Source organism: Nannospalax galili, unplaced genomic scaffold, assembly GCF_000622305.1.
Source record: "Nannospalax galili isolate Female #2095 unplaced genomic scaffold, S.galili_v1.0 scaffold305, whole genome shotgun sequence".
NCBI classification, from domain to species: Eukaryota; Metazoa; Chordata; class Mammalia; order Rodentia; family Spalacidae; genus Nannospalax; species Nannospalax galili.
The window spans coordinates 10,734,034-10,757,022 of NW_008356258.1; the positions used below are offsets into that span (position 1 = coordinate 10,734,034).

The following is a 22,989-nucleotide window of genomic DNA, read 5'->3' on the forward strand; positions in this document are numbered from 1 at the left end:
CAGGGCCCAAACTAGGAGTATAGAACGGCGAGGCGGGGGGATGGAAGGGTGAATGAGGCTTAGGGAGTCCCGGCGCGGAGAGCTGCGCTGTAGACTTACCCCAAGAGGCCTGAGGATAGTAGTGCCACTTCCTGTCTTTTTAGCCACTGTGATATTGATTGTATTTGATACATTTTGAAGAGCTACAAATGTTTTTCCTGTCTTTTTAGCCACTGTGATATTGATTGTATTTGATACATTTTGAAGAGCTACAAATGTTTATTAGATTAAATTTAAAAAATAAGCATGATCAAGTTATTCTTAGATATCTTGCTAGTTTCTATGAAATTTCGTATTATAGGTGAGGTATATTACACGTAGACTATGCGGCATGGGAAACTAGACGAACACTGATAGAATTATGAAGAGGTAAATGCTTTACCAAAGGAGGCAACTAGAACTGACCCAACAGGACGTGGTCTAGAGATGTGCCCGCAAAGCAGCTGCAGCCTGGTGCTCTGATCTCTTTGTCTAGACTTTTGTTTCTTGCATCTTATTCTTTTGTGAAGTGCTTCATTTTACGTGGTTGGCCTGAAATCCTGGCTCTACCACTTTATTAGCTGTACAGCCTCACGTATGGAACCCTAGCTGTGCTGGAGAGCTTTAGTTGTCAACTTGACACACTTGGGTTGAGGGAGCCTCAATTGGGGAATTGCCTCCATTGGACTGGCCTGTGGCCATGTCTGTGGGGCAGCTCCTTCATTATTGAGTGTTGTGGGAGGGTCCAGCCCACTGTGGGTGGTACACTGCCGGGCAGGTGGGCCTATGTTGTGTAAACAAGCAGGTTAAGCTGGGGCCAGAGGAGCAAGCCAGTAAGCAGCATTCCTCCATGGCCTGTGCTTCAGATCCTGCTCTGAGTTCCCACCTTGGGCTCCCTCAGTGATGGTGAACTGTGACCCAGGAGATGTAAGATAAAATAAGCCTTTTCCTCCCCAAGTTGGTATTGGTCAGAGTATTTTGTCACAGCAATGGAGAAACAAACTAGAACACTAGCTGTCCATATGGCAGTTTTTTCATCAGTAAAATACTGAAAGAATCACAGTACCTTCTTATTAAACAGTTTTCACTCTTTTCTTGTTTATATTCTCCAAATAAATTACTAGTGAGGAAAATGTCCAATAAGCCAACCAATTTAGGATAAGCCTGTCCCTTCAGCTATCAAGAAATTCAGTATCTTGGGGCTAGAGAGATGGTTCAAAGGTTAAAAGAACTGGCTGGTCTTGCAGAGGACATGGGTTCAGTTTCTAGCATCCACATGTCAGCTAACAACATTTGTAACTCCAGTTCCAGGGATCTGACTCCCTCTTCTAACCTCCTCAGGCATTGTATGTACAGGTGTACTTAAATACATGCAGGCAAAACACTCATAGACATAAAATAAAAACAGATTAATTAATCAAGAAATTCAGTGCCTTATCATGAATCTGTTCAAATGCTCATTAAATTGTCCAAAGAAGCTTTAATACATGCTGATGGAATTCGTGGAGGTTAAATATGAGGCAGGGATTTTTAAAGCCTGGAACCAACTTTATTAACCACATCACATACAAACATGTGGGTGGATTACTGTATTGTGTAATACATCGGTTGATATATATATATATATAAAATGATGCTATATATATATAATGATGCTATATATATAAAATGATGAATTGGTTGCTTATATATAATGATGAATTGATATTATATATAGATCAATTATATATATATATATATATATCATGATGAATTGATTTAATATTGTCTTGGAAATCATACCAATGAAGAACGTCAGACCAAGTCCAATATGACATCATTTCAGTGAGGGAAGCAAGTGATTTAAATTATTTTGTCACAAGGTCAGAGTGCAAAATGGGGCAACAGGAGGTCAGCTGACCCTACTGAGATTTGGGTTAAAGCAAAGCCAGGATGGGGGAGACAGCAGCTGAGAGGGTTAGAAAGCCTGAGGTTGAAACACAGGCATTGTTACAATTGTCTCCACATATTCTTGCAGAAACAAAATCCATAGTTTGGCAGAGACCAAATTCATTTAAACAAAGAGAATGCACTGCTCTGAAGTCTGCATAATAGGAAAAGTGATGATCTTCCCTGGTTGATGTACATATGTATTGCTGTGGCGCTATCACCCACAGAAGACCAGATGGAAATAGCTAAACACAAACAACCTGGAGGAGATGTCAGAGCTTGGGATTTTTTCACCAGTCTCTGCAGTGCTGTAGGGGAAGTTTCAGGTGTCACTCTGAATGTCTGTCCCAGTCCCATGATCTAACAGACGATCTGTGGAGCCCTCCTATTGCCCCAGATAAGAGAGCTGGTCTCAGGTGGGGGGCCGCTGCCCCAAGCACTTTATGAGGCATCCTTTGGAGGTACCTGGGTGTCCTTGCTGCTAGTCTCAGACAGACCTGGAGCAGTAAATTAGGAAGAACAGCTGCTAGTGCTATAAACACCCAGCAGACGAAAGTCTGTGCTTAGAACTGCAGCTCTGAGCGATTGTAGTCTGAGTTGTCGCTGCAGTTGGACAGAAATGAAAGTGGCCATTTTGATGTAGAAAGGAAGAGCCAGGGATATGGAAGAGATTGCTGAAAGGGATGACTCAGAGGAGATAATAGGTGGACAGACACGTTTTCTAGGTGACGCCTGTCCTCAGCGAGGTGACTTGGGTTGAGGCCACCCTTTCCTCACTTCTCCTTTCCACGGCCTCCCTCCCCCTTTTTCTCCTTTTTTTCTTTTTTTAATTGTTTTTGGTATATTTTTATTGAATTTTTGCGTACTTCGTACAGAACATCTCAATCAGTCTTAACCATCTTTATACCCCTGTTCCCACTGGCACCCTCCCATAGCTCCCCCACTGGAATTCATACATTCTGTTATTTGTCTTAAGGCCTATTGTGTCAAATTAGTGTCCCCAGATGTCCCTCAGTGCAAGTATCACCTATTGAGGTCTACTCAGCCTATACGGAGTCTCTTGCTTTTGGAAGATCAGATCTTCCTCACCCAGCAGTAATCAGATGCCAATATTTCTTCAGCTTAGATTGGGGTCAGCTTTCCATTTCCCAGTTCTATGCTGGGTTTTTGCCTGTTTGAGTTTACATGGCTCCTGTGCATGCTGACGCCATTGCTATAGACTCATGTGAGTAGGGTTCTAGGAGCCTATAGGACTCTATTTCTATATGCACCTCCTCTTTGGCTCTTACAATCTTTCTGCCCCCTCTTCTGCAATGGTTCCTGACCCCAAGTGAGTGTAGATTAATATAGGAGTCCTGTCCAAGGACCAGCATTCTGCAGACGCTTATTCTCTACACTTTGGCCGTTTGTGACCTTTGTGTTCCTGGCCTTCTGTTGCATGAGGGAGCTCCATTGATGAGAATTGGGAGATTCATTATTATCTTCTTTACCCCCTGCTCTATGTTCCATGAGCCTTAGGTGTAGAGGTTGCACTGTAGATGTGCCACCTAGACTTCAGTGATTCACAGACAATGTCTGTGTGGGACCAGTTATGGTACTCTGTAAGTCTCCATTTAGTGCAAAAGAAGCTTCTTTGATGAGTGGTGACTGGGGTATTTGTCTGTAAATATAAGGATACATATTTTGCACATAGTAAATTATATTACATTTGTAATTACAATAGTCTAGGAATGTGACAGTTTTGGGGGTTTTCTCTAAGATCTATGTATATTTGGCTATGTTTACAGTACCAGACATGAGTTTCCTTCCATTGATTGGGCTTTAAGTCCAATTAGGTAGCTGTTGATTGCCCCCAAGAAAAAAGTTCCACTACTGCACCATTGTCGTATGCTGTACAGGTCATTAATGTGGTTATTTGGCCTTGAAGCTGGTGTTGGACCATCAATTGATGTTCTCCCTTAGCACCTTGCATAGTGCTTTCCAAAGCTATGAGAGCTAGCCTTCAGAGGAAGTGGCTTCCAGGTCGGTTCCACCTCCATTGCTCGAAATCCTGAATCCGAAGTATGTTCTGTCTTCAGCAGTAGAGTCTTACCATCAAGTTCTGGGAGGCAATCAAGGACTGTGGCAATTGCCTGTGTAATTTTGGGAGTCTCTTGGACCACCCTGGCCAACAACTCAAAGGAAGGTTTCTCTGGTCTGGCACTGTTTCTTGTTATGTAACCTTTAGCTATACACATGGACACATTTAGAGATATTATATGTATAATTTGTCATTAGGTTGCTGGACTAATATGATTTCCCCTGTTTTTTTTTCTCTAGCTAGGCATTATTTAATCTCTTCTCTCTCTCACTGTCTAATCCTTGCATCATGGCTTCCCCATTTCTCCCTTGATAATACCAGTCTCCTATCATCTCAGTTCTCTTGAGCTCCTTTTTCCCTTAATTCCCAAAGTTCTTTGTATAGCTCTCCCCCACTTCCATTTAAATACCCCCAATTTTATCCATTTTTCCCTTAGTAACACCTGTGTCCTAATGTTCTCTCTCAGGTTCCTTCTTTCCCTTTACCTCCCTGATTCCTTTTCATTATCCTGGTTCCTGCAGGTACATCAGGATACATACTCACATATAAGGATTTGGTGCTAGGATCCATATAGGAGAGAGAATATACCATTTGTTTTTGTTGTTGTTGTTGTTGTTTTGAGTCCATGATAGTTCACTTAGTATAACAGTTTCTAGGTCCATCCATTTACCTGAAAATTTCATCTTTCTTTACTGCTGAGTAGAACTTCATTGTGTAAATGAACCACATTTTCATTATTCACTCATCAGTTGAGGACCATTTAGGTTTCTTTGATCACTTAGCTATTTTGAAAAGAGTAGCAAGAAACATGGATGTACAAGTGTCTCTGCAATAGGATGAGTCTTTTGGGTATATGCCAAGGAGTGGCATGACAGGGTCATATAGTATGTTCATTTTTACTTTTATTTTAAGAGTTCTCCACACTGCTTTCCATAGGGGTTACCCAAGTTTGCAACCTCACCAGCAATGAATGAGCACTCCCCTTTCTCCACAACCTCACCAGCATTTGGTATCATTTGTTCTCTTGATCTTAGTCAGTCTGACTGGGGTAAGATGAAATCTTAAAGTGGTTTTAACTTGCATTTTCCTAATTAACAGTGTTGAACACATTTTAAGATGTTTCTTAACTATCTTAATTTCTTTTTTGAGAACTCTCTGTTCAGACCCATAGCCCATCTTTCAATTGGGCCACTTTCTTGATTCTTTGTTTTTTGAGTTCTTTATATATTCTGGATGTTAAACCTTTCAGATGTGTCACTGGGAAGATTTCCTCCCACTCGATGGGTTTTCTCTTCACTTCCTTGGTTGTTTCTTTTGCTGTACAGAAACTATTTAGTTTAATGAGGTCCCAAGTATTGATTATTGACCTTAATTCCTGAGCAATTGATCCCTGATTTACAAAGTCCTTTCCTACACCTATATCTTGTAGGTTATTGTCAATGTTTTCTTCTAACAGTTTCAGAGTTTCAGGCTTCACATTAAGGTCTTTGATCCATTTGGAGTTGACTTTTATGCAAGGGTCTAGACTCATTCTTCTACAGGTGTAGATCCAGTTTTGTCAGCACCATTTGCTGAAGAGGCTGTCTTTCTTCTGGTGAGTGTTCTTGGCCCCTTTGTCAAATATCAGGTGGCTAAAACTGCATGTACTCATGTTTGGGTCTTCAATTATGTTCCATTGATCTATGAGTCTATTTTTCTGCCAGTACCATGCTGTTTTTATGACTATAGCTCTGTAATATAGATTTAAATTTGGTATAGTAATCACTCCAGCATTGTTCTTTGTGCTCAGGGTTGTTTTGGCTATCCGAGGTCTTTTGTGCTTCCATATCCAATCCATCAGCATGGGAGGTCCTTCCATCTTCTGATGTCTTCCTCAATTTCTTTCTTTAAAGATTTAAAAATTTCATTGTAGAAATCTTTAATGTCTTTGGTCAGGTTTATTCTGAGTTTTTTTTTTTGAGGCTATTGTGAATGGGAGGGTTTCCATATACTCATTCTCTAATTGCTTGTTATTGATATATAGAAAGGCTACTGATTTTTGTAGATTAATTTTGTAGCCTGCCATTTTACTGAAAGTGTTAATCATTTCTAACAATTTCCTGGTGGAATTTTTGGGATCTCTTAGGTATAATATCATATCATCTGTAAAAAATGATAATTTGACCTCTTCTTTCCCAATTATCACTCCTTATTTTCCTGCTCCTGTCTTATTGCTCTAGCAAGGGTTTCAAGTATTATATTAAAAAGAAGTGGAGATAGTGGACAGCCTTGTCTGGTTCCTGAATTTAATGGAAATGCTTCCAGTTTTTCTCCATTTAGAATGGTGCTGACTGTGGGTTTGTTGTATATAGCTTCAATTATGTTGAGGTATGTTCCCTCCAGTCCAATTCCCTCTAGGACTTTGAACATAAATGCTTGTTGAATTTTGTCAAAGTCCTTCTCTGCATCTATTGAGATGATCTTGTGGTTTTTGTCTTTGAGTCCATTTATATAATTTGTGCTGTTTATTGACTTATCTATGTATATTGAACCATCCCTACATCTCTGGAATAAAGTTGACTTGATCATGGTGGATGATCTTTTTGATGTGTGTTTGCAAGTATTTTGTTGAGAATTTTTGCATCTATGTTCATTAAAGATATGGGTCTATTGTTTACTTTTTTGATAGTTGAATCTTTACTTGGTTTGGGTATTAGAGTGATGCTAGGAGGGAAATTGAGAGTTCTTTCCCTGTTTCTATCTTTTTGAATAATTTAAATAATATTGGATATAAATCTTCCTTAAATGTCTGTTAGAATTTCTGCTGTGAATCCATCTGGGCCCTGGCAATTTTTTTTAGTCAGAAGTTTTATATTACTGTTACAATTTCCTTATATGTTATGAGTCTGTTTAAGCTGTTGCTGTCTTCTTGGTTTAGCTTTGGTGATTTCTATAATTTTAGATGTACATCTATTTCTTTTAGGTTTTCAAATTTAATAGAATATAGGTTTTAAAAGTATTCTTTTATAATGTTCTCAATCTTCTTGTTGTCTGTTGTGATATTTCCCCTCTCCTCTCTTATTTCATTGATTGGAGTTGCTCTTTCTTTTAGTTAACTGGGCTAAGAGTCTGTCTATCTTGCTTATCTTTTCAGAGTACCAGCTCTTGGATTCGTTGGTTCTTTGTTTTATTTATATTTCATTAATTTCTGTTCTGATTTCTGTTATTTCTTCTTGTCTGCTGGATTTAGGTTTCATTTGTTGTTGCTTTTCAAGAGTCTTGAGTTGCAATGTTAAGTCATTTATTTGTGTTCCTTCTGATTTTTTAATGAGAGCTATAAACTTCCCTCTTAGGACTGCTTTTAAAGTGTCCCAGAGGTTTTTTTGTGTTGTATTGTCCTTTTCGTTTAATTTGAGGAATACTTTTATTTCTTTCTTAATTTCTCCTTTGACCCATTCATCATTCAGGAATGTGTTGTTTAAGCTCCACAAGATTGTACAGTTACAAGGGCTTCTTCCAGTGTTGATTTTAAGCTTTATTGTATTGTAGTTTGATAGAATGCATGGGTTTCATTTTTTTTTTTTTTTGTATTTGTTGAGGTTTGCTTTACACCCCAGTATGTGGTTGATTTTGGAAAAAGTTCCATGGGGCACTGAATATAAAAAAATATTCTTTGGGTGCTTGGGTGGAATATTCAGTAGATGTCTGTTAGGTCCATTGATGTAAGGTATTGTTTAATTCAGAAATCTTTGTTTATTCTTTGTCTGGTTGACCTGTTTAATGGAGACAGTAAGGTATTGAAGTCCCCTACTATTAGCGAGTTGGGATTAATCTGTGTCTTAAGGGCTTGTAGTACTGTTTTTATGAAGTTGGGTGAACCAGAGTTTGGTGCATATATGTTCATGATTTTAATATCTTCTTGGCTAATTGTTCCTTTGACCCAAATGAAGTGACTCTCTTTGTCTCTTCTGTTAGTTTCAGCTTGAAGTCTATATTATCAGATATTAGAATTACAACTCTTGCTTGTTTCTTAGTATCGTTTTTTTGGAATTTTTTTTTTCAATCCTTTCACCTTAAAGTAGTACCCTGAGGGTGAGATGGGTTTTTGCAGACAATAAAAAGAGGAATTTTATTTCTTAATCCATTCAACTAGCCTGTGTCTTTTGACCGGGGAGATCAGTCCATTGATATTTAAAGTTACTATTGAAAGATATGTATTGGTTCCCATTTTTTAAATTTCTATTTGCATTCTTGATCTAACTTTGTGTTTCCACAGTTTCTTTCTGTTGTCCCTTGGGTGTAGTTGTTCCTTTCTTCAGCTCTTTGTATTGCATCAAGAATTCTCTGCAAGGCTGGTTTTCTGGACATAAATTCTTTCAGCCTATTCATATTGTGGAAGATTTTTCTTTCCCCAAGTATTCTGGGTTGGCATCTGTGGTCATTTAGAACTGCAAATACTTTGGTTAAGGCTCTTCTGACTTTCACACTTTGCATTGAAAAGTCAGCTGTAATTCTGATGGGATTTCCTTTACATGTGACTTGTTTTTCTTTTTCAGTATTCTGTCTTTGTTCTGTATATTTAGTATTTTTACTATGATATGCCATGGGGAGTTTCTTTTCTGGTCCTATTTGGTGTTCAATGTGTTCCTTGTATTTGTATGGGCATGTCTTTAATTTGGGGAAATTTTCTTCTATAAGCCTGTTGAAGATCTGATCAATGCCATTATCCTAAGATCCTTCTCCTTCCTCTATGCCTATGATGCATAAATTTAGTCTTCATGGTGTTCCACATTTCCTGCATATTTCATTCCTGTGTTTTAAAAAGTTTTTTCATAATCTGTACTTCAGCAGTCCAATTCTTCAACTTTATCATTTAGTTATGATATTCTGTTTTCCATTTCATTCATTTTATTGGTGAGGCTTTCTCATCATTTCTGATTGGCTTATTGAGTGCTTCACTTCCTTCTTCATCTCAGCCTGAGTTTTCTTCAATATTTCTATCTCTTTTGTGAGTTCAGTCAGAAGTTCATCTCTATCTTATTTTAGTTCTTTGATTTGTTTTCGTGTTCTTTAAGTTCCTCAAATTCTTTGATAATGTTTATGATTGTTCTCTTAAATTCTATGTCCTGAGTTATCTCGTTGTAAAACTCTTCTATAGGACTATTGGTGTTTGATGGGGACATATTATTTGTGTTTTTCATATTTTTTCATTGTGATTTTGGCATGTAGATTTCTTTTGTTGTTTGTGAGTCTATTGTGAGATTCAAGTCTTCCCTTTTTAAGTTGAAGTTTGTTTCTGTTCATATACTTGATGTGCCTTGGTTGTTTTCTTATTGAGTATGGAAAGCTTGTTGGTCTAGGCTTCAGTTTTTCCCTTTTGGTTTTATATTGAAGGGACCAGATGGCTCTACTCTAGCTACTCAGGCATTCCTGCAGAGACCTAAGTCAGGTGAGAATCAGATGCTCTCAGGCTTCCTCCTAAGGTCTGGGCTCCTCTAGTCAGCAGACACAGCACAATTTGGGAAGCATCTTAGGAAGAGGCTGGATTCAGGCGATCTCAGGCAGTCTGCCAGGGTCTGAGCCCCTACTAAAGGGCAGGGAAGCCTAGCCCTGCAGCAGTGGGAGGGTCTACAGATGGTCCCAATGTAGGGGGATGGACACAGCTTGATTTGGAGAGCTCACCAACACATGGAGCTAAGAGGGGATTCCAGAGATCCAGGCTGCTGAGAGCAAAAGCAGGCCTGTGCCCAAGGTTAGAAGGAGAACAGGATGGGGGGGGGTCTGGGAGATTGGGGTTGCTCAGGCTATAGGGAAGTCAAGGCCCAGTGAATGGAATCAGACTCACCAGGAAAGAAGGCTGATCTAGGGAACTCAAGGTAAGTTGGGCGTGGGGACAGCCAGGATAGAAGGCTGGTCCTCAGGGGTGCAAAGGCAAGCTGGGGGTGATGATGGCGCTAAGAAACAGGACTGAAAAATTGAGCTGGTCAGAATGCAGGGGATCAGGATGCAATGGGCAACTCCGGACTAAGAGGGTAGACCAGAGATCTAGGGTGCTGAGAGCAAAAGTGGGCCCATGCCCCAGGCTAGAAGGAGAACAGAATGTAGGGTTGGGGAGATTGGAGTTGAACAAGGTATAGGGAAGTCCTCTCTCCTCTTTCTCATCTCCCATTTCTCCTCTGTCCTGTTTCCCCCCCCCCCGTCCTTTCTCTCCCCTCTCCTCCCCTCCCCTCCCCTCCCGCCCCCTTCCTTCTCTCCTCTTTCTCATCTCCCATTTTTCCTCTGTCCTGTTTTTTCCCCATCCTTTCTCTCCCCTCCCCTCCCCTCCTCTCTCCTCCCCTCCCCTCCTGCCCCCTTCCTTCTCTCCTCTTTCTCCTGTCTTTCCCTCTTCTCTTATTCCCTTCTTTTCCTCCTCCCTTTCCCCTCCCTCCCCACTCTGTTTTTGAGACAAGGTCTATATGGCCCACAGACCTTGAACTTGTGATCACCCTGCCTTGGCCTCCCAAATGCTGGGATTACAGGCTGGCCATCAGGTCTGAGCACCATTCTTCTAGCTCGTGTTCTTAGCAGCATATTGGTTTACACGAACTCTGAGCATGTTTCTCAAGTGCCAATTGGTGTAATCAGGTCAAGGTGGCTGAAAATAGCTGCCTGAAGCAAATGAGTTGACAAGGAATTAAAAGCTGAGTCTAGACTTAAAAATAAACATGCATATACAGGAGGAAGCAGGCCTAGGATTTGGAGGAGAAAATTAGCACCCCTGGGAGAAACCTAGGTCTTAATGGCTAGGTCGGCTGTAGGGGTCTTTACTAATAGGTGTAGTCTTTCTTTGTTACTACATGTACCATTGTTCACGGAATCTTTTTGTTCTACTAAAAAGTGCTAAGTTCAATAAATCCTTTAAGGAGGTATCTAAGATTGTTATCAGAGACAGGTAGATCCATGAAAAGAATTAATGCTAAGATGATAGGACCAAGCAAGAAAGTGCACAGATAAACACTATGGCTAGAACCTCTGCCAAACAAGGCCAATCTCTGCACATATACCACACATACATACCACACATACATTCTCACACCCACAGCACACACACACACACACACACACACACACACATGCACACCATACACATACCATACATACACCCTTACCTCCATACCACATATACACACACACACAGCACACATATAACCTTATCCTCATGACACACATATGCACGTGCACACACACACACACACACACCATACAAATACCACACATACACCATTACCTCCATACCACACAAACACACAGATACCACATACAGCCTCACCCCCACACCACATACACACATACCACCTCACACATATCACATACACACACTCATCCCCACACCCCACACATACACATATACCATACATGCACTCGATGTCTATCCTCACCCCCATATCACACACACACACACACACACACACACACACCATACACATACCACACATATACCCTTTCCTCTGTACCACACACATACCTACCATACAGACACTACACATACATCCTCACCACAAGAACACACATAACCATACATACACAACCATACACACACACAACCATACATACACAACCATATACAAACACCACACACATATACCCTTACATACCACATACACACTCATACCACATACAGCCTCAGCCCCACACCACATACACATACCACTCCACACATACCACACACACACCCCACACCACACACACACACACACACACACACACACACACACACACACGCCTAATAAAAATGAATTTAAGGAAATCTGATCACTGTGCAATGATCTATTCAGTCTTTAGACAATGCTAAAGCCTTTCTGAGAAGTTAGCTTGGAATTCTCAGATTGTGTGCTTCTAAAGTCACCTGTGCTTTGTTTTGTGGGCACAGGCCTTAGTCCACATCACCAAAAAGAAATAAGACAAGGTTTCTGACTACAGACCCTGAATTACTGACGCAGCATGCTCAACACAGTGCTGTTAGAGATCTGAGACTCATTTTTTGCTTTGCAGATTGGATCCAGCACGTCTTCCTCACCACCACCTACTCACAGAGCAGTACTAGGATGGGGGACATGCAGACGCCTCCACATAAACGTGACTCTCATTCCCAAGCTAAATGCAAATGCTTCAGCTCTATCCCTGGCTGTGTTTTCTTTATACCTTTCCTCTCATGTATTAAAGGGGCTAAAGGGCTGTGTTGGTACTAAGCACATTTATTCCCACATTTATTTTTCTACAAAGCTTTAATTCCATTACTTGTTGTATGATCAAGGGCCTGGTGTGCCTATGGCAGCAACCTCAGAATTCAAGTCCAAAAAATGGTTGGCTAAGAAGACCATGAATACCTTGATTTGAAAGCCACTCTCCAGTCTTGATTTGTTGATGAAATTATACTCTGGTATTCCCCAACCAATGCCACCAACATACTCGTGTTTATACTTTGCTAGCATGCTTCTATTTGAGGCAGGCCTCCATAGATATCTGAGGTCTCCAGTTTTCTCTAATGCTGGACACTTTTCTCCTATATAGGCGATATGCTGGTGAACTTTTGGCAAGTGGTCCTTTATGTAGTCTGGACCTAAAAGAGACAGAAAGGAAAACACATTTTAAAAGCTTCTCCACATTCTCCTTTTTCTCCTTCCTTACCCTCCCTCCTGCCCTCCCTCTCTCCCTTCCTTCCTCCCTTCCTCCTTTCCTCCTTCCTTCCTTCCTTTCTTTATCTCTTCTCTTTCTTTTTTAAGTCTTAGGTATCTCAGGCTAGCCTCAGACTTAATATATAACCGAGGATGACCTTGAACTTCTAATCCTCTTGCTTCTACTTCCAGAATACTGGGATTACCAGCATAAATGCCCAATTTATGAGGTGCTGGGGATCCAACTCAGGACCCTGTGTTTGACAACCCTTATATGTTCCTCTAAAATGTCTTTATTTTAATGGTGGAGCCAATAATATGGCTCTTCCTAGATTCCTAGTTAATCTAACGAATCCTTATTAACAACTATAGAAGAACCCCCCCCCCATTTAAGATGGGGAAAGGGAGTTGCATAAAGACTGGTTACTTGTCTAGAGTCAAAGTAAAGAAGCTCTTCACATTGGGCAGGCTGCCTTCAAAGTTGGGCTCTCAATGGCCCCACTAAACTGCTTTGTAATCAGCTTAAGATAGGCGAGTTTTAAAAGCTCAAAACCATATCTGAAAGGGCAGACCGTCACACACTGGAGTGCTCTGTCTTGATAGATAACTTCTGGAATGAGAATGAAAATCCCCAAATATATTAGAAGCAATCAGAAAATTACTAGATAGGACAGTTATAACGGATGAAGACTCAAGGCAGGAGTAGTTAGTATTAGTATTCTACATGTAAAGCAATCAATGAAACAAAAGCAAAAGACACAGTAAAAATACGAGGTCTGGACAAAGGTCACTTAAATTTGCAACTTATAAGTTGATAGTGTGAAACCAGGTATGGTGACACATGCCTTTGACCCCAGCACTCAGGAGGCAGATGGATCTCTGAGTTCGAGCCAGCCTCTTCTACATAGAGAGTTCCAGGCCAGCTGGGGCTACAAGGGCACCTGTCTCAAAAAAGCAGAACAAAACAACAGAACAAAGACAAAAATGACAGATAATGGGCTTACTTGTCCGCGAAGAATCTTGAAAGTTCCAGAGCCAAAAATGAGTGGATTGTGTGGCTGCACTGTGAACACAAAGAATTGAATTTCGTTCCTGTTTTCCCTCCATAAGCTGATGAAAGGCACTGGGTGAAAGCTGTGGCTCTGCTCATTCTCTTCATTTGTTCTTAAATGAGGGTGCTTGGTATTTGCGGGGAGTATTCGGAGAGCAAGGCCTTGGGCCGGGTATGCCTTCTGATGTGGTTTCAGTGTCAAATGTCTCCCACTGGCTCATGTGTTTGAACACTTGGCTTCCAGCTGATGGCATTGGTTTAGGAAGGCTGTGGAACTTTCAGGAGTTGGGGCCTTGTTGGAAGAAGCTGGTCACTATGGCAGGGCCTTGAGGTTTTGTAGTTTGGCCCCACTTCCTGTCTGCTGTCTGCTTCTGGACTGCTGACCACAGTGTAACCAGCTTGTGCAGCCATGCGTTCCATGCCATGAGAGGCTGCATCCCTTCTTAAACTGAGAGCCAAAGAAAACCCTTCCTCCTTTAAGAGGTTCCTGCCAGAGATTCAGTCACAGTGATGAGAAAAGTAATACTCGAATGGAAAAATCAAGGTTCGAATGAGTCTGTGGAGGAGTCGCTGTGCTTTTCGAGGTCTGAGAATTCCTTAGAACCGCAGTTTGAGCAGGTGTTTCCATAGCTTCCTCACCCCCATCACTCCCTATGAGGCCCTAGTGCTCACGGAGGAACTAATTTCCCCAGTGAATACACTGTGGCCTCAATCTTACTTGCTTTGGGTTTTCACTTAGAATGATTCTTGTAAAATACAGAACCACCAAAGCAAGAAACTGTTTTCTTCCTCCATCTGACAGATGCTGAGGTCTCATCTCCACAATTCGTCACTAGGAAAGGTTTGTCATCACTTCTAAAGCGGGGAAATACTGGAGTCCGGACAGACTTGCTGGAACTCAGGTCAGTCTTTCTCCAATGTTTCATTAAACGCTGCTCCTGTGAGTGCACTATGAAGGTGTATGGTGCTGGGTGGAGACATGGTCAGGTACACTTGGGAACACTGCCTGCAACATTTGCCTTGCAGAGAGTCAACCTACCTAAGCAGATTCAGTGCTCTGAGGAGCTTATGGCAAGTAAACCTGTTTGCAATTATGGAATCCAGAGGGTTTGGGGAGGTTGTTTTTGTTTTACACTAGAGATCACTTACGTGCATCCTATTAAGTCACGAGTCACGGAAAGATTTAGGCAAGTAATTACCCTACATGTAACTTTTCAGCTATGGCTAAGAATGTAGATCTAGGAATGCAGCTGAGTTAGCACTCAGCACTTGGCTAGCATGCACAGGACCCAGGGTTCTAGCCCCCCCACCATAAGGAAAACGTATGGTTGTAAGGGTTTTTTTGTTTTGCTTTTTGTTTCTGGTGCTTAGAATGAAACCCAGGGCCTCACACACTTTATCACTGAGCAATACCCAGGCAAGAATACTATGCTCTACTCAACCGATATAGGTAGAAATCCTGGCTTTGTCTGGAGCTGGCTGCGTGACCCAGGATAAGCTGTCCAACTTCCGCACCTCAGGCTCCACATCTTCAGTGTTGCCACCTCCCAGAGGACAGGGAGAATGAGTTCTACTTAAATAGTGTTCGGCTGAGAGAATCTGTGGGACTGACTGTTATCTAACTTTGTAATTAAAATGTTAATATGTTTTGAGATCATTTAACACTATCTCAGCTTGTTTATAATGTAAATAAGCTTACTAGGCCTTGAGCTTCTCTTATATAACCTGAACATATACTTAATCCCTCATGACCCTTCTTTGTCCTTGACACAGAATAATGTGTGTGTGTGTGTGTGTGTGTGTGTGTGTGTGTGTTTTGTGATACTATCAAGTGCTATAAACAGCAAAAATTCATTGAAAGCAACAGGTTATCCCATTTGTCTTGCAAACAACAGGGAGGCTTACATTGGTAATATCTGTGGTTGTTTGTGCTGTCCTGGGTTAGTAAGGGTCAGAAAAGGCAAAATCCTCTGAGAAGACAAGTTCCTCTTTTCCCATGTGATGTTGGATATACAGTTTCAACAGAGAGCGAGCAAGGCCTTTGTTTAAGAGGACAGTTCCAACAGAAATCTGAAGGAACAAGTTCTCAGAACAAATTGGGTTTCACTCTTGGTTTTAATGGATGCTAAGAATCAAGGTGTTTTTTCCCCAGGCATCCCTGTAATGTGGCACTCTCCATGCAAGAACCTGGTACACGGGCTGGAAAGATGGCTCAGCAGTGAAGAGCACTGACTGCTCTTGCAGAGGAACCGGGTTCGAGTCCCAGCACCCTCATGGTGGCTAACAACTGCCTGTAACTCCAGTTCTAGGGAGTTACACCCTCTTTGGACCTCCTTGGGCATTGCATGACACGGGTGCACTTCTATGGATTCAGGCAATACACTCATACACATAAAATAAAAATAATAAATAAAATATTTTTTTAAAAAGAACCTGGTACATACATATTGTGTCTAACTTATGAGCTTTTAAAAAATATTATTTTTTTATTTCATGTGTATGAGTGTATTGCATGCATGCATGTACCTACACCCATGTTCTGCAATGCTCTCAGAGGTCAGAAGGAGGCGTTGAATCCCCTAGAATTGGAGCTGCAGACAGTTGTTAACTGCCATGTGGGTGCTAGAAATCGAACCTAGGTCCTTTTGCCAGAGCAGTCAATGCTCTTAACCACTGAGCCATCTCTTCAGCCCTAACTTATCAGCTTTTAAACCTGAGGTATTGTCTTACCTGTTGCAGTCCTTTGTTTCTTTGTTCAGATCTTAGGAACTGATGGACTTATCAATGAATTTTTTTTTATTGTGAACAAATTTCAAATCCTTCAGAACTCTTTGAGTTAAGGGTCATCGAAGTTTTTTCTGTAAAGGGCCTATGGTTTTCTGGCTATAAAATCTGTTTCACCAACTCAATTCTGTCCTTGTAGGACAAAAGTAGCCATAGGCAAATGGGTAAACAATGTCTATTCATACATTTCAATAAAACTTTAGCTCAGTTAGTAGAGTGTGCTTGCCTAGCATGCATGAAGTCCTGGGTTCCACATTCAGCACTGCATAAACTGGGTGTCGTGATATACTCTCAAACAATCCCAGCACTTGGGAGAAGGCAGGAAGATCAGAAGTTCAAGGTCATCCTTGATTATTTAGGGAGTTGGAGACTAGCCTGGGCTAGAGACCTTGTCTCGAAACACTTCTCTCTCCTCTCCTTTTCTCTTCTCTTCTCTTCCCCTCCCTTTTCTCTCTCTCTCTCTCTCTCTCTCTCTCTCTCTCTCTCTCTCTCCCCCCCCGGCACTCTCTAGGCTTTGTGCTTGCACAGTAGATTCCAGGGGTGAGCAAGGCCACACAGTGCATAATTTACTAATCCACCCATGTCAAATGAATTGTGGGGGAAGGTGGTGGGCCAGCAATGCAAAGTACTATGAAAGTAAGAGCAACCTGGTAGCCTCTTGGTTCCTCCGCATCACATATTTTAATAAGCAGAGCCCTACTTTGCGATGGAGCCTTTAGCAGTGCACTTATAGGGAGACAGTGCTTCTCAAAGTTTTATCTATTCTATGAAATAGAATGAGAAGCATGACATGTTGACACTTTCCAATGTGACAGGAAAATCCTGACCAGGACTCCTAAGTCTAGTCAGAATCCACTCACCTAACCCAAATTCTGGGCAAGCTCAGCATCTCTTCAACCAGGGAATGGTTGGATGAGGAAGAAGAACAGGGGGAAAGGTTTATACTCTTGCTTTCTGTGATGGCTAATCCTGGATATCTAATTGACTGGATCTGGGATTAACTGAAATGAGAGAGATCTTCTTGATTGGATAATCTGAAGCTGGAAGACACACCCTAAATGTGGGTGTTACCTTCTGATGGCAGCCCGTATAAAAGGCCAAGGCAGAGGAGAACGCCAGGCTTCTTGCTGCTTGCCTTCTCTCCCTGGTGAGTTCATCTTGCTGCTGTAGACTGAAGCTAGCTGATCTTTTGGAATCTGTCAGACCTTCAGCGCCAGATTGGGACTACTGAGACATCCAGCCTCGTGGACTACAGATTCTCAGCCTCTGCAGTGTGGTGCAGCCATTGTTGGACTACTCGGACTCTATCCTCTGAGCTAAGCTGATAAATCTCTATACATATATATTCATTCTACCAGTTCGGTTTCTTTGGAGAACCCTGACTAATACACTTACTTTAAAAAGTTTTGTCTAAATGTCATTACAAACTGTTTTATAAAATAGCTAAAAGTAAATTGAGTAAAGGGCTTCATAGAGTGTTTCACAAGGCTTATGGTCATGTTTGAGTTTCTTCTCAGTGAACATTCATATTACAATAATTTGCCTTGCAGTCTACTGCATTATTTTGTAAACTATTTTAGAAAGCATATTTTTTATGTTTTTTATTCAACTGAATCTTAACTATATTTAAGACTTTTATTTGGGGAGAATAAACTTTTCATATAAAAAGCATACTCAGTGGTGATATATATTAAAAATAAATTAATTTCATTCCCTCTAATTTCACCAACACCCCAGGGAAATAATCAACATGATTGTGGTCAAGCATTATCAGATTAAGATATTATAATAGGAATGTTGGCATGGGCTAGAGAGATGGTTCATCGGTTAAGAGCTCATAACCCTAACCCTAACCCTAACCCTAACCCTAACCCTAACCCTAACCTGTGTCAGGCGTCTCACAACCACCTGTAACTCCAGATCCAGTCTACAACGAGGAGGGTCAGCAACACAGAGGAAACATCTCCTCCATGCTTCCAAGCAAAGCTGGCCATGGTCAAGTAGGACCTTTGACTTATCTTCACATAAATGGAACTGAAAGGAGCCAGGGGCTCCTCCCAAGTCCATGTGATCCCTGAGGAACAGCCTCAATCGACCTTAAAAGTAAAAATAGTTTTTTGGGGGGGGCAACTGTATGGTCTTAAACACCCAAAAGGAAAAGTATAACCAAAGCTTAAAGTGATCAGAATATTTATTTAATTGTCCATGTATATAGCTAAAAGCTATATAACAAGAAACAGACAGGAGATACCTTCCTTTGAGTGGTTGGCCAGGGTGGCCCAAAAGACTCCCAGACAGTAACCCAGCATAGAATTGGGAAAATGAACAGTAGACCCCAGTGTTTTCTAAAGGAATGTTGGAAACTGATTACTGCTAGATGAGGAAGAGCTGGACTTCCTAAAATAAGGGACTTTAGATAGGCTGACTAGACTCAGCAGATGGACTAGCACTGGGGGGGCTGGGGGCACTGACAACACAGTGGACAGTAGCAGGGATGACAGTATATGGGCTCCAGGGGTTCGCGGGGGAAGCTTTGGGAGGGTGCCATTTGGGACATGAGTGTAAAGATGAATAAGCTTGTTTGGGATGTTCTATATGGAATACACACACAAATCAATAAAAAGAGTTATGTTTGAAAAAAATAATATTTAGTACTAGATTTTAAAAATTTATTGGCTGGCATTTCAATCATTTTGATATCTTTGAACTCATTATTAAAGAGCAATTTGACTTCTGTGCAGCAAATGAAGGCAATAGTTGCTTACTGGCTTGAATTTTTTTCTAGAGGGACATCAGTGGTGGAGAAAACCACCTTTCACTTTTACTCAAGGAGACAGATAGATCACACTTGTGTTCTTTCCATGATCAAGGTTCAGGTTGACTTTTTTGGTATCTGGGGACTTCATATCTTTTTCCCTGGCCAGGGGAAATCAGTAATGAGACGTCTTACTGGAGTCACGTTTTGCCAAGGGCCCCCATCTCCCCCACCATCTTGGCTCTTCAGCAATTTTCTTTCCTACTTGCAAAGTCCTTTCTCCACGGAGCCCAGAATCTTCCTTGGGGTTAATCTGGGTGATAAAAGCAGGCATCATCTGTGCGCAGCTCTGTGGCTGCCTGCAAGCCCATCCTTCGTCAAGAGAGGTGCTTGGGGGGGCACCGTGTGGTGGGGTACTTGCAATCCCCTCCTGAATGGGCCTCACATCCCAAGAGAGATAGTGGGATGGCCAGCGCCTGTGCACTGCCGGCCTATGAATTTTCTTTACTGGGAAAATTTTTTTAATCGTTTTTCTTTTATTTTTCTTTAGTTCTTTTTTTAAATTGCTTGTCCTTTCCTCTTCCCTGTTGTAACATTCTTCTGTATTCCTTTTTTCTTTCTCTCTTTTTTTGTGCGGTATGAATTGTGTCTATGTGTATGTGGTACCTATGTGTGCAGGGGTGTGCAGGCCTAATACATGTGGAAACCAGAAGGGGACACGGCTGTCTTCCTCTGTTGCTCTGCACCTCATCGCCTTGAGACAAGTCTTTCACGGAACTGGGAACTGGAATCTTGCCATTTTAGCTAGGCTTGCTGGCGGGTGAGCACCCAGGATCTGCCTATTTCTGCCCACCAGTGCTGGTGGTACAGGCAGGCACAGCCATGCACAGCTTTTTATGTGCTGGGAATTCAAACACAGTTCCTCCTACTTGCACAGTGAACACTCTTACCCCCTGAGCCATTTCTCCAGCACGTTCTTCCTTCCTTCCTTCCTTCCTTCCTTCCTTCCTTCCTTCCTTCCTTCCTTCTTTCTTTCTTTCTTTCTTTCTTTCTTTCTTTCTTTCATTTGTTATTTTTAATCTTTTTGAGACAGGGTCTCCCTGTAGCCCCAGCTGTTCTGGAACTCACTATGTAGACCAGGCTGGCCTTGAACTCACAGAGATCCGCCTGCCTCTGCCTTATTTTTACACATATGAATGTATTGTCTCCTTGTATGTAAGTGCATCAATATCGTGCAATGCCCAAGGTCAGAAGAGGGCTTTGGATTCCCTGGAACTGGAGTTATATAGATGGTTCTTAGCTGCCACGGGGGTACTGGGAACCAAACCTGGGCCCTCTGGGCAAAGAGCCAGTGTTCTTAACCACTGAGCCATCTCTCCAGCCCTCCTTTTTCTTTTTTTAACCTTGCTTATTCTGTATTTTCCTCTTCTTCCCTTCTTTTATCTCATTTCTTTTTTTCTTAAAAATTATTGAGTGAAGTAGAGTTGGTTTTCTCCTTCCACCTGGTTTTGAGGCAGGGTCTCTCTTGTCTTCATCACTGTACTGTGTACTCCGCACTGCGTATTCCAGGTGAGCTAGCCCACAAGCTTTCGCCTGATTCTCCTGTCCTTACCTCCCATCTCCATTCGAGTGCTGTGAATACAGATGTAGGCCACTGCATCTAGCTTTTTATGTGGGTTTGGCTGATTGAACTCAGGTTGTCAGACTTGTTCAACAACTGTTTTTACTCACTGAGCCATCTGTCCAACCCTCGTTTATTTTGTCTCCACATTACCTGAATGCTTTTTAACTTCACAGTTCTATATTAGTTCTGCAGTTCCTCATATTATGATGATTGATGACTTATACATGGGCTTTACTTGATTCTAAGTATCTATTTCTATACTTTGTTCACTTTGGTGTTGGTCCTGTTACAATGGTCTGTTTCTTCTCTCTGAGTGGGACTGATGACTGAGCCTTCAAGAGAAAGCTGCTCAAAGGGCAGAAAACATGACAGTGAGGATACAGCCCCACGGAGAAACCATGGACCCCAGGTCCTGACTTTGGTCCTCTCACTCAGCGTCCCACAGATGCTGTTGCTGCTGCTCCTGACCCTGTCCTGCATGGAAACCTCCATTTCTTGTGACCCCTGGGAGGATCTAGAACTTGTGTCTTTAGATACATAGTTTACTGCGGCCCTATGAAGCTGACATGCTGACAATGATAGCATAGATCATCTATCTCTACAAGTAAAATGAGAACCTGTGTGCTAAGGGGAGTGTCCTAGTTTGCTCTTCATTGCTGTGACAAAATACTCTGACCAATACCAACTTGGGAGGAAAGGGTTTATTCAGCTTACATCTCCCAGGTCGCAGTTCATCAGGGAGCCCAAGGTAGGAACTCAGGGAAGGAACCTGTAAGCAGGAGCTGGAGCACAGGTCATGGAGGAACGCTGCTTACAGGCTTGCTCCCTTGGCTCCTGCTCAGCCTGCTTTCTTAGGCAACACAGGCCCACCTGCCCAGGGGTGTCACCACCCACAGTGGGCTGGGCCCTCCCACATCACTCATCAAGAAGATGCCCCTCAGACATGGCCACAGGCCAGTCCAATAGAGGAAATTCCCCAACTGAAGCTTCCTCAACCCAGGTGTGTCAAGTTGACACTAAAGCTATCCAGCACAGGGAGTGTGGACATCACCTCACTGAGACTGGAGCTCCTTCTGGTGCAGTCTGAGCACATTCATCTCATCATCACCTCTGCCCCAACCTGCTTCCTAGGGGATAATATGCTGGGTCACTGGCTAGCAGTGACATCAAAATCAGAGGGATACTGCTTTGGCCCTTCTGCATGCAGCAGACCAAAGTGAATGATGCCAGGAGTTATAAGAACTGCAGTCATCTGGGGGAATGTCTGGTCACTGTACCCTCCATAAGTATACACCTGCATGATAAGGTGTATGTCCTGGGTTGCCCACTATGACCTGAATTCCCTGGTCCCTAGGTGAAGCCTACATGATGGAGGAGACACCAGTCTTTCTTGTCGATGTCCTGTTACAGGATTCCAGCCCCACCACTGAACACTCAGTGTCTCCACTCCTGACCCTTGCTCTGTCTTAGAGGAGAGCTAGGGAAGAACAAGGAGGCAGGTATCTCTCACAATGTCCTGGTTTCCTACTTTCTGCTTACCCTCATGGGACCCATGGGACCCATTAAATCAAGGGGGTGGAAGGGGGGAGAGAGAGAGAGAAAGAGAGAGAGAGAGAGAGAGAGAGAGAGAGAGAGAGAGAGGAGAGAGAAGAGAGATCTTTAATAAGATCCCCAAACAAAAGCAGGAGATATTCAAACCAAGTGCATAAACCACAACACAGAAACATGGAAAAGCAAGGCAATATGGCTCCTCTGGAAGACTACAACCACCAACTATGAAACCAGAAAATACTGATGTGGGTAAAACTCCAGATGGAGATTTCAAAAGATGACTAATAAAACTGATCAATGACCGGAAAGAAGATACAAACAAGCAGAAGGAAGGAAGGAGGGAGGGAGGGAGGGAGGGAGGGAGGGAAATCAATCCAGGACTTACAGCAGAAAGCCAGCAATGTGGAGGAGAAAGTCAACAAAATACATGATGAAATCGGCAATGTGGATGAAAATGTCAACAGCATGGGAGAGAAATTCAGTAAGAAAATTGAGATTTTTCAAAAAATTTGGAAAAAAAACCCTGATGAATGAGTTGGATGCAGTAGCATACTCCTTTAATTC

The 22,989-nt window shown here is 42.1% G+C and overlaps 1 protein-coding gene across 1 annotated transcript in view; it reads right to left on the minus strand.

The window, feature by feature from the left end:
• CUNH4orf45 (chromosome unknown C4orf45 homolog) overlaps positions 1-20,875 on the minus strand; it is a 116,539-nt gene extending 95,664 nt beyond the window's left edge. The window contains exons 1-2 of the mRNA XM_008854344.1: positions 20,863-20,875; positions 12,373-12,605 (exon numbers count right to left, since the gene is read on the minus strand). Coding sequence (XP_008852566.1) covers positions 12,373-12,605; positions 20,863-20,875 — 246 coding nt within the window. The remainder of the gene's footprint in view (positions 1-12,372; positions 12,606-20,862) is intronic.
• Between the last annotated feature and the right edge of the window lie 2,114 nt (positions 20,876-22,989).